This window comes from Natrix helvetica, assembly GCF_964273705.1.
Source record: "Natrix helvetica genome assembly, chromosome: 4".
NCBI lineage: Eukaryota > Metazoa > Chordata > Lepidosauria > Squamata > Natricidae > Natrix > Natrix helvetica.
Genome location: NC_138550.1, coordinates 25,345,929 through 25,358,764, shown reverse-complemented (window position 1 = coordinate 25,358,764; position 12,836 = coordinate 25,345,929). Strand labels below are relative to the sequence as shown.

Sequence of the window (12,836 nt, the reverse complement as noted above, 5' to 3'; positions counted from 1 at the left end):
TGGATGTGGCACATCTGTGCACGACTCGCCCTGCGCTCTCGCCGCTTTTGGCACGCAAGACAAAAAAAGTTCGCCATTACTGGTCTATGCTTTTGTATACACTACCAAAGGTAAAAAAATTCATATGTATTTGGGTTACCACCGATTTGGTCCTCCTTCCCTTTTCCTCCCATAAGGAACTCAACTCATCTTTAGCTGTTCCAGACCAAATAGCTTTTGCCAGGGATTTAGTCTAGAAAATCGGATGGATGGATGGATGGATGGATGGATGGATGGATGGATGGATGGATGTTGTGATGGCTTCACACTCAGGGGAGGAACGGTCCCATTCTGGTTGGCTGCATGGAGCTCTTGCAGGAACTAGACGCTCGCCTCTATGCCGGAAACGGCTTTCTATGGCCACTTGGGCATAAATTGCAGGACCCACTGGTTATTTGACTTCTTCAGAAACATGTCTTTCTAATGCCTGATTGTACTTTTCAATAATGCTAGCTAGTCTAAAGCAGAGTTGTTAGAAACACAAGTTTAGTGAAAGCACACTAGAAGTGAATTTTAAAAACACAGAGAATGACTGGTGGCTGTTTTCCCATTGACTGACAACATTTGGGAGACAAAACAAATTCAGGGAAATCCACCAGTAGTTTTCCTTTATTTGTTCTGCATTAAAACAACAAATAGGTAATGTCCTGCTGAATGTAAAGCAAACTGTATAATTGTTTACTCTTCCTTATAGTTTATAAGATTAAAAAAAAATCATACATGCCTGCATGAGTTGCATGGAAATTTCATAAATCTCTCTGCTGGTGTCAGATGCTTTAAACAAGACTAGATTTAAAAGAGTCACAATGTCAAAAGGGTAGTTCCTGAAATAGCAAACATAAGTGATTGTTTGAGATTTTTAAGTTTAAATGAACATTCTCAATTGTTTTCCACAAATAATACACCCAAAGCAACAAACTCAATAATCTAACAGTTATAGAAAACAATGAACTATATCAAACATAATGAATTATCTTTCTTTTTCCAAAAGACAACTATATAGCACTAGCACTTAAAAATGTATGCAGTCCTATCAAAACATGAACATATACTGTATTTTTTGCACTATAAGACACACCTGACCACCTGACCATAAGACGCACCTAGGTTTAGAGGAGGAAAATAAGAAAAAAAAAATCAGGCAGAGCCTAGAGGACCACAGATAGGTGTCCTCTCATGTGCCAGCTCTGCCTATTAACTCCTGCAGGGTGGAAAAGAAGAGGCGGGCAATGACAAAGACAGAAGAGGCAGGGTTCAGCATGATAAAAGGACCCCACCGCTGCGGCCCGGCTGCTATTCACCAAAGGACCAGCACCGACAAACAGACATTTCCACCCACTTTTTTGGGGGGAGTGCATCTTATGGAGTGAAAAATATGGTAATTTAAGTCTATCCTTTTCAAAAGTTCTAGGGAAATTTATTTTTAATTTTTACATGGCTGCTGATTTACTTGCAAGGACCACTTTTTCTGCTTTGCTTATTGTTGATACCTGCTTCCACACACAGTTGCAATGGCTTTGAAGCATCCTGAAGCAAGCTGATAGGATCCAGTATAACATCGATCTATAGCCCAGTTAAAGAGATTGATTTGGTCAGGATTCAACTCCAGCAATAAGACAACAACTTCACAGCCAAGCTGATGAACCTGAAAACGCAGAGAATGGGTAAGGGGTTTTAAAACAACAGTAATAGTGTTTTATATCAACAACTGACAAATACTCATTGAGATCAATATTCTGTTTTGTGTGTTTGTCAAACGTAGGGTGCTGATAAACATGACATTAAGAGGCAAGATTAGGTAATTCAGAGACAACACATGATGTCTCTTTGGCCATTTTGTAGCACCTCCATTATTTGTTATTGAGATTTGAATGCTCACAATGTTAAGCATGTTCTCTTTTTAACATTGTTTTGTTAAAATGTTTCCTTTAATTCTTTGCAATTTTGTCATTATATTTGTTTAGACTGCTCCTTCTTACTTCCCACCTCCTCTGGTCTTATCTACTTGGCACTATCCCTCTCTACCCCTTCAATGCCATTCCTTTTTTTTTTTAAAGCAATCTTTGGCAAACCATTTAGAGAAAAAATGAGGCAGTTACCAAAACATTAATGATCCCAGGGAAATAAGATGGAAAGAAACTTATTTTACTTGCTTGTTTGTTTATAATATTTGAATAGCTGCTCATTTTATGTAGCATAAACCTGGGTGGCTCACAAAAAGATTTTTAAATAAAAGTCACTCTGCCTTGACTCTCTGGCATAAAAGGAAGGGAAGGGAAAACTCAGAGGCTTCAAGGTTCTATTACTCTAGCCCAGTGATGGTGAACTTTTTTTGGCTCACATGCCATAAGTGGAGGGAGTGCAGGGGGGTCGTGTGCAGGCGTGCCGCACCCATAATGCAGGCGCGATGCCCCCATTTTTGCATGCTTTTTTCGCCCTCCCCAGGCTCCAGAGGCTTTATAGGAGCATGGGGAGGGTGAAAAACAGCCTCCCCCGCCCCCTGGAAGCAGTCAAAATGACCCTCCGAGCAAACCGGAAGTGACTTCCGGTTTGCTCGGAGGGTCATTTTGAGCGCTCCAAAGGCTTCAGGGACCTTCAGGAAGCTTCCCTGAAGTGAAGCCTCCGGAGCAGTCGAAACGATCCTCTGAGAAAACTGGAAGTCACTTCCGGTTTGTTCGGAGGGTCGTTTTAAGCGCTCCGAAGGCTTCAGGGACCTTCAGGAAGCTTCCCTAAAGCCTCCGGAGCAGTCAAAACGACCCTCTGAGAAAACTGGAAGTCACTGAGAAGACCCTCTGGAAGACCCTCTGAGAAAACTGGAAGTCAGCCTCAAGAGCAGTCAAAATGACCCTCTGAGCAAGGGCCGGTTTTTTGTGCTCCGGAGGCTTCAGGAAAGCTCATGAAGCCTCCGGAGAGCATCTGGGGGGGGGGGGGCTCTTTTCACCCTCCCCAGGCTCCTATAAAGGCTTTGGAGCCTGGGGAGGGCAAAAATAGCTTTTAAAAAGGTGAACTCAGCTGGCCAGCACGCGCATGTGTGCTGGCCAGCTAACAGGGCAGCGCCTCGCGTGCCCTGACAAATGGCTCCGCGTACCACCTGTGGCACGCATGCCATAGGTTCACCATCACTGCTCTATCCTGTATCAATAAATAGAACACCAGTATTTCTTCTGGAGTCCGTTTCTTGACCTGACCTACGTCAATGGGCTAACTGTGATGGAATATAGTCTGGATTCCCAGGAAGGCGGAAGTACATTCCAGAGGAGTAAGTGACAACTCAGTTCAGATTATTTGTCTGAAAGAAAAAGGTTAAAGACAACTCCTCCTTAACAGTTCCTAAAGTATATGCTTTATGAGAGTTTAGTTTGCTTTAGTTTGGCAAGATTCTGTCCACAGGTGAGGAATAATGAAGAAATTCTGCTTGGAAGAATCAATGTGTCTTTCTTGTTTTTGGAGCCTGTCACAAGCAAAAAACCCAAATGTTACCTATAATTACTGCTGTACAATGCTCCTTACCCTCCTGGTATTCTTATATACATATATTTAATTTGGGACATTTTAAAACAATTTTGTATAATAGCCATTGCAAGAAAGGGATCTTCATTAACTCCAATATCCAAAATTGTAATGAATTGCATATTTGCTTCCCCTGAACTTTCTAATCTTTTTTTTTAATTCACTGAACTAGTTGAATTTCCCTTTTGTGAAGTTTAAGACAAAATATTTTTTCAGGTCAGAAATTATTGCCAGTCCCTGTACACATTCACAGTACAGAGTACTGGTTCACAGTACACATTATATTAAGAAGTGGCAATTTCCTGTCAACATTTTGTTCGTGCTCTAAAATATTTTATAAATCTATTGTGATTAGCGCCCCCCCCCCATGCATCTATCTATTTACCTGTCCAACTATCTACTCACTTAGTCCCTATTACTTATTTGGAAAGAACATTTAGTTCTAGTCCCACCTTAGCCATAAACTCAAACTATACAAAATATTTTGTATTTTGGGTTGCCACAAGGGTTGCCACAAAGAAGAGGGAGTCAAACTATTTTCCAAGGCACCTCAGGGTAGAACAAGAAGCAATGGGTGGAAACTAATCAAGGAGAGAAGCAACTTAGAACTGAGGAGAAATTTCCTGACAATTAGAACAATTAATCAGTGGAACAGCTTGCCTCCAGAAGTTGTGAATGCCCCAACACTGGAAGTCTTTAAGAAGATGTTGGATAGCCATGAAACGGTATAGGGTTTCCTGCCTAGGCAGGGGGTTGGACTAGAAGACCTCCAAGGTCCCTTCCAACTCTGCTATTGCATTGTATTGTATTTTAAATGTAATACCATTTCCTAAGATAATTTCCCTTGATGCAAATCTTTCTATTCAGATGTTCTTAAAAATAAAAATAATTGCTAAGTCAAAGCTCCCATGTGGCCTGACCTAATTTTAAAGTGATTGTTAAGCTAATCGTGTGGTTGTAAATCTAAACACATTCTTCAGAATAAGTGGATTTTTGCTGAAAACTAGCAAAAAACCAAAAACTAGCAAAAAACATGATACATCTCAGTCACATAATTGTGAGATTAATTTATTAAATTTGTTTGCCATCCATCTCGCTGTAAGGAATGCTGCAACTAGTCATAAATGTGAACTATTTGCCAAGCACATGAAATGTGACCATAGAGAGATGGGTGGTGGTGGTAACATTTTTGGATGGCCATAAGTGCTTTAAGGGCTGTAAACCACACTTTCTGATGCCACCATAACTTTGATTGACCATTAAATGGCCAGTCATAAGTCAAGGATAACTTATATTTCTTAAGACTACTGCCACTTTTAACCATCCTCTGAATGCCAACCCATTCAGTTGATATGATTCACAAGAAGCTTTTCAGTAAGATAGCCTTTTTCCATTTGCCTCTCAGAGTGCCTGCAATCTGGTGGGTATGTTGGGTGGAAAGACTTCAAACAAAAATGCAAACAAATTGATATCATGCTGATCTTGTTGATCTGCAAACCACTAAAATGCCTGGAGTCTTTCAAAACAGTAATTCAGATTAATAAATCACACCAAATTATGTATCTTGAAAAGGAAACAGATGGTTTCATTATTGCAGTAATGGAATGATGACAGTAGATCATTTTCAACTGCTATAAGAAAGGTACACAACTTGAGTTCAGGATGTCCTGCTTCTCTCAAAATTAGTTTAGTTCTTTTTTTTAAATATAAGAATTTGTTATTTTTGAATAAACACAAACAAACAATACACAAAAAACACCACAAAACCATCTTCCATTGTAGAATGGAATTGTAGAAAGTTTGTCAATTAGTTACAAAAAACTTTCACGCATCCCTTCCACAGTCATCACCTATAATTAATATCAAGTTATATAATTTAAATCAAATATGTTTATATATATTACTATTATCATACCACAACCTTCATTTGACTATAATTGTTTTAACGTCCTTTTATATAAAATATTCCAAAATTTAAAGAAAAACCACATAATGGCATTCCGTTAACTGTTTCCATTATCATCTGGTAACATTACATCTTTATAACATGTTCTAAATAAAAAAAATTATTATATTTAATAACAAAGTTTCTAGACCGCCTTTCTTAATCATTGTTTACAATTTATATCCAATTTCCTTTTATCAAACCAGTACATATATATATACATTATTTTTAACTAAATTTGACTTTTTTATTATAAGCTTTTATACATAACAGTCACCATTTGCAATTTATATCAAACTTCCTCTTATCAAACCAATACATATGTATACATTGTTAACATTATCAATTATTTATCTAACTATATCCATTATCACTTCATTTTTTTAACATAATGCTCTAAATTTAACTAAATTTGACTATTTTTTTTATTATAAGCTTTCATATATCAACCGGTGTCTTTCCAGTAATAGTGCACTTATTGTCTTTTGCCATTTGTGGGAATAGTCTTCTGGATATTTCCTTAATAAGATTTGTATGGACTTCTCTTCGCAACTTGTTGCTTGTTGCATATCTTATATAATCTTGAAACCCTCCATTTGCTTCTTTAATCAGCTTACCTTTGGTTATCAATAGTGCTTCTGACAAAATATCTTTCCTTAGATCCATCAATTCTTCTCTTTTTTCTTCTTCCATACCTTGAAATCTGGGGTAGAGCTCCTGTCCATCTATCTCCCCTTTCCATATTCCACTCTTTCCATTTCCAACCATGCTCAGTTCACTGTTGGTATCAACAATTATCTTGTCTCTTTGTTCATTTTTCCCTTCAGTTTTTAGAGCTCTAGCCTCCACTTTTTCCATTTGATGAACATCTTCAATTTTTTCATCGAATTTTAGTGTTTTACAATCTATGTTTTCCAATCTCTTCTCAATTTTCTCTGTTACTTCTAATAATTTTTGAATTTCAAACATAATCTTTTGCAGTGTTAAGGTTTCTTTTGTGCCATTCTTCCAACTGATAAACACTGCCACTCTAGCATTCAAAAACTTTTTATTAGATTTGACGCAAGTTCATTTATAATCTTTTAAAACAAGGCTTTGTTTTCACTTCTCTCTAGCTGCCAATGAAGCTCCCAAAGTGCACCTGTATAAACAATCCATGCTCTTCTCCTTATCACTTTCTATAAACAAGCTGAAGAACCTTGAAGTGCAAAGTCAAAATGATCAAAGCAAAAAAGAAAAAAGGACAATGTTTCCAGGATTCAAGCCTCCAGCCTCCAAGTGGCAGTGTTACTTTCTTTCCCTCTGATATTACAACCCTCTTTGTATTCCTTTTATGTCTTCTTTATATTCCAGGCTTAAAAGAAACAAATTCTTAAGTGAAGCAAAATAGAAAAAAAAAAAAACCTCATCCAAACCAGTATTATAAAAATAAAGAATTTTTTTAATCCATAGGTAAAAAAAGAGGTAGAAGAAGAAAAACTAATCTGTTCACTTTAAAAAATAGGAAATATTTGCAAAAATTCCATCCATAAAAGAAAATTTAAAAAGGATAACACACTGTCCAATGTAGCTTAATTTTGCCGCTTATTTTCTTCTGTTTCCAATTTTAATTTAGCTTTATTTTGGGGGGGGGGCAGTCTCTTTGGTAACAATAAAATTTCCTCACCAGATGGACACACTTTCTCTTTCCGCTTTCCTCCCGTTCCGGAGCTGTCCCAACTTCAGCAACTTTTGGCTGTGCTTCTGTCGTCGGCAAGAAGAGATTCTCTTGGATCAATCAGGGACTTTGCGATGGCCCTGAGATCAGCAGGACATACTCTTCCCTGCCACAATCTCTTCGAGACGGTTTAGGTCCAAAAGGATCGTCCAGCGGCACAAGTATCAACTGCGATCTCGGAGCTCCAAGATCGCACGTCGTGTCCTTGCGACGTCAGCTCCTGTTCCTCCAAAATTAGTTTAGTTCTTGACTTATCATGCCTTGTCCCTTAAACATGGTTCACAGAGTATGGCCCTCTGATAAAACACAAAGTACACTATTTGCACTACAGCACAAACACTAAACAAATTCCATTTGAATCACAATGAATTCATCCTTAGAGTAGACCATGTGCAATAAAAATAAAATGTAATACATTTAAAAGTAAGAATAATTGCTAAGGTACTTACCCGTAAATCTTGGCAAGCTAGAATATTATCAAGCCATTTATAAAGATAGCCATCAGGGGAAAGGCCCACATTGTCAAACACAGGGCCACAGCACAGCACTGCTGACATGGCCTAATTAAAAAAAGAGAGGATATGGTCCTGTTTACTGAAAGATTATCAGTTTCAAATTCTAAATGAAAGGCAACAAGTCAAACAATGTAGTAATGAAGTTTAATCATGTAGACTCCATGCTGTCAGTCATGTCTGCAGAAAACATATTTCCAAATGCTGCAATGGCCCAATTATACTCTTCATTGCTTTTCTGCAAATGTATTGCAATGTCATTCCTCTTCTAATCCAAGGGTCCCTGAAATACCAGGTACTTCCTGGACAAAGCATGTAGATATTATATGTTCCCCAAATTGTGTTTTCTAAACCAATTAGTATGCTTGCATGCTGCCAGAACTACCAGTAAGGAAAGATGACTGTGTAGTGGATGATTGCATTACATTGGGTTAAATGTCTTGTGGCAGGAAGTTAATGTAATTCTTGAATGACTAGATAGTTCTTGGTTTAATTTAATATTCCAGGTAACACTTTTTGAGTTACTCTGCTCTTATTATCACTCTTCCTCCTGAGCCAATTTAGTATGAATTAACACAGTCAATTTTGTATTAAGTTAATCTTAATTGAAATATTTACAATATTTATGAATCATTTTTCAGATGAGGCATTCAAGATTCAGAAAAAGAACAGACCACAAAGATGCACCAAATAATCTGTTGTTTTGGATAAACTATTCCAAATTTAACCTGTTTTACCACTTTTCATTTCTAAATTTAAAATAATTTAATTTGATAAAAATTTATATGCAATGGAAGGAATCATGATGTACCTTTAAAGCACAATACTGGTATCTTGTAATCTGATGATTTCTATCACTATAACGATCCAGAGGTGTAAACATGATACTGAAAGGTCCAGCCCATTGACTAAACAGGATGAAGAGGTGGTGTCTCAAGCTTTGCTGAGGGAAAAGAAATCTCCTATGATGAACTGAGTAAATAAAAAAATAAAAGAAGAGTATCAGTAAAAGAATATTGTATTGATTATTTTATCAAAACTCAAACATAAATCTGATGCAAAAATGTATAGCTATGGAATTATTCCTAAAACACAATAATAATATTTGTCAAGTATATATTTATTGGAAAGGAAAGAGCCTTGAATTTAAGATTATTTCATGTCATGTAAAAAAAAAGTAATTTATTCATAGGTAAATAAATATACACGATACAAAGAATGTGATGTGGTGAGAGAGAGATTTGCTCAGAAACAAAGATGGATTTCACAGACCCTCAATAAGGAAAACTACATGGCTATCCCTTTTGTACCAGATTGACATTAACACCAATTAAATGAATAGTTAAACAATTAATTTTGTTTTCTGCGTGTGGCAGTCACACCAATTCATTTAACATTTCAAGAGATCACAGTATGGCAAAATTTGAGAACCATTCATATAATGCATCTGAAGAGTTTTGAATCTCTAGAATTTTGAACTTCTAAATATCATGAGTGTCTGCACTTATATCACAAATACTCTTCAATTTTCAGATGCACACAAGATTATAGATGGGACCAATGCACACTGTATATTATGCATGTAGATCCTTCATCCAAAACTGAAATGCTACATGGAGATGCCAAACAGACTGAAAAGATGTATTCTGAGATGTTTACTGTTATCCAAATCCCTTAATGTTCAGTTTTACAATAGAGCTATGGATATTCTATATGTTATGCTAAATTTTAAAAAATCCAAGTGCTATTTTGATCTGTCTTGCTTGCTCCCATCCTCTCCTATTTTATATGTATGTATGTATGTATGTATGTATGTATGTATGTATGTATGTATGTACATTTTTCTAATGAATGAAAACAGAAAATCCTTTGTTAGTACTAAGAAAATTCCATTCATTGAACATTTGGCACAGCTGGATTTAATGCTTTTAAAGCAGAAGATTGATCTAATTGAAATTTTCATAGAAAACAGAAGTTTTCAGATGCCCTGATTAAGCTCCAAACCTGCAGGCTGATTTAAGAAATGAAATATACTCAACCTACAAAGAAATCTTTCAACATACATAACCTTAAATAAATTAAGTTTCTGCTATAAGGGAAATTAAGGATCACTCTACTTTATGGATGCTTGTTTTCTGCAGATGAAAGCTAATAGTTCCTTGGCTGTTCCTACAATAACCACAACAATTAATGAGTTTCGACTACAAAAATACAATGAAAGGAACCTTGTATTTCAAATTTCCTATGCAAATTAGAAATCAATATGAATAGGTATCAAATGATAACCTGAATGATCCACAATACTAAAATTGTACGTGTATGTATTAAACATATTTGACAATGTTTTTAAAAACCAAAAACTGTGAAGTAGACTTTCAAGTTCATTCACTGAAAAAAGACCAAACTCAAAAGCAAATAATCTGACTCATGTAGCTTAGAGACTATATTAAATTTATAACAGTAGTCCTATGTTGATCCTATGAGTACTAAATCCATAATCTTTATATTATATGTCCACAGTACTATTAGGATGAGAAATACAACAATTTGACAGATCAGGCACGTTTCATAAAACTGTATGTGGTCTACCTTTTCTTCATTAATTACTTGCTATATATTTCTTGCACTTTTTTCTTATCCATTTAATAGTAAGATTTATGACATTTTAAGATGTATGTGTTTAATATAGCACATGTTTTTATGAACTCCTGTCAACTCAGTTCAGAAATTGGAACTTCAATATGGAAAATCCACACATTAAAGTCCGAATTTGACACTTCATTCACTGACAAGTCTGTTCTGGTTAGTTTGTCTCAGCCCAACTAATTTCTAAGGTTATGTTTTGCATCTCTATGTGCATTCTGTTCAGTTCCCAGAGGAAAGATAGGATACAAAGAATAAATTTATGTTAAATAATTAAAACATTTATCTCAAGTAGTTAACATAATATAGGGAATGGGCTGTCACTGGAAATCAAATAGAAATGAAATGAACAAAATATTGACAGTGATAATTACACAATGACTAACTCATAAACTATACTGTTGGTAAATAAGGTAACATTTCTTACATCAGGCATCATTCATGGAATTTGTGCCATAAACAATTTGAAAGCTATTACCTTTACCATAATTTCATTACATGATTACAACTCTAGAAATTGTACGATTAAAATTATGTAAATTATACTTCTATTTAGTGTCTTGTTTCCTCTCTCCCCACTAACTACAAGTAGTCCTCAAACTTAGAAAAGTTCATTTAGTGACCATTCAAACTTAAAATGGCACTGAAAAACCTGACTTATGACAGTTTTCGAATTACAACCATTGCAGCATCCCCATGGTCACATGATCAAAATTCAGACACTTGGCAACTGACTCGTATTAATGACGGCTGCATTATCCTGGGTTCATGTGATCACCTTTTGTTACCTTCTGACAAGCAAAGTCAATAGGGAAGCCATATGCACTTAGCAACTGTGTTACTAACTTAACAAGTACATGATTCACTTAACAAGTATAGCCAGAAAGGTCGTTACATGGGGCAAAACTTTCTTAACTGTCTCACTTAATAACAGAAAGTTTAGGCTCAATTGTGGTCATAAGTCAAGGACTACCTGCATATGCAACATTTACTTCTTCTTTACCCAGCAGTCCTTATCACGCTTTTGTCAATCACCTCTTTTTTCATCTTAATGATTCTGTACTTGATATAATTATTGCATTATCATACCTGGCACACACTGAATCAAGTTAGCAAGCATTGCACTAAAATGGGCTCTCATGTCCTTGAGAATCTCAACTTCTTTATCATTTTCAGCTTCCAACAACATGCGAGTTAGGTCAACATATTCTAAGAACAAGGCTCCCAGTGCTAGGGTATCTCGTTCCAAGGCACCATTTGTACTGTAACAAAGGAAAACATTAAGGAATCATCCAGACTCGCAGGGGTCACCAATCTTTCAGAACTCAGGGACCATTAAATTCATAATTTTAAACCCTGCGGACCACTAGTATGATTTTTTAAAAAAGATAAATAGATTTTCATGCAATATAAAAATGCAAATAATTTTTCTACAATTTTTTCTTGTGGACCACCAGTGGTCTGCGGACCACCAGTTGGTGACCACTGATCCAGCAGAAACCACAAGTGTGCATGACAGACTAAAATTTACAGTATAACCGTCAAAACTGTTATCAAGAATTAAAAAGAAAACTATATAGCAACTACATTGGAAAAAGCTATTTTAACAAGAAATGACTGTGATCAGACAAGTAATTGGCACCATCACAGGGTTTTCTTCTATTTGAAAAGCAGTATATCCTACCTATCACTTATCACACCAGCATCAGCAAGTAATTCAAAAATTCGCAACAGCTGTAATCGTAAGAGATCTCTGCGCTCACGACGTTTCTTATTCTGTATTGCAGAAAAATAGGGCAATATTAGTTACATCTACTCTCTGCATGTTGGTCTTAAAAATAAAACATAGCTGAGTAGTTCAGAATCTGTTTTAAAGCTATCCAGCAATTTTCAAATGGTCTGAACTTTCTAACACTGAAGATGATTCTCCAGAGAACTGGCAGTGGCACACCAATGGGGGAGGGGGGGGGGGGCTTCTATAAAAGCCATCTTGCTGGTGACTAAACAAATCTGTATAGATTTACACAAGAGGAAATAAAGCGTCAGTTATGGTCCAGCAGAGAAAGCACTAATGCAGAAACTGTTAATGACCTAAGTGGTTGCTTCCAGGAGGCTTCTGATGCCTTTCAATGGGCTGTGCTAGGCCTTTGAGCTGTTTTTAGATGCCAGCATGTGAACTATTTGCCAACAGCTAAGCCATTCAAAAGGCCTAGTCAATGTTTTCTCAGGTATCCTGTAGCAGCAGCTGCTCATTCTGGTTAATTCTACTCATTGTATCTGCCAGGTTTGCCTGCTATTTCAGTATCCTTCTTTTGCCTTTCTCTTTCTGACTTCTATGTTGCCACACACAGTGCTATAGCTAAACTCTATAAACAGTTGGCTTGTACAGTTTTAAGGAAGAGGGATAAAGGGACAGGAAGAGAGAAATGTGGGCATTCCTACCACTGCATGTCTTCGCACTACTTTCTGT

General features: G+C 36.5%; 1 protein-coding gene across 7 annotated transcripts in view; it reads right to left on the bottom strand.

Moving 5' to 3' along the window:
- FRY (FRY microtubule binding protein) overlaps positions 1-12,836 on the bottom strand; it is a 213,096-nt gene that overhangs the window by 65,393 nt on the left and 134,867 nt on the right. For all 7 annotated transcript variants that reach the window (XM_081951786.1, XM_081951780.1, XM_081951782.1 and 4 more), the window contains 6 exons: positions 12,051-12,142; positions 11,456-11,628; positions 8,535-8,695; positions 7,661-7,771; positions 1,530-1,684; positions 764-863 (listed from right to left, as the gene is read on the bottom strand). In XM_081951786.1, coding sequence (XP_081807912.1) covers positions 764-863; positions 1,530-1,684; positions 7,661-7,771; positions 8,535-8,695; positions 11,456-11,628; positions 12,051-12,142 — 792 coding nt within the window. The remainder of the gene's footprint in view (positions 1-763; positions 864-1,529; positions 1,685-7,660; positions 7,772-8,534; positions 8,696-11,455; positions 11,629-12,050; positions 12,143-12,836) is intronic.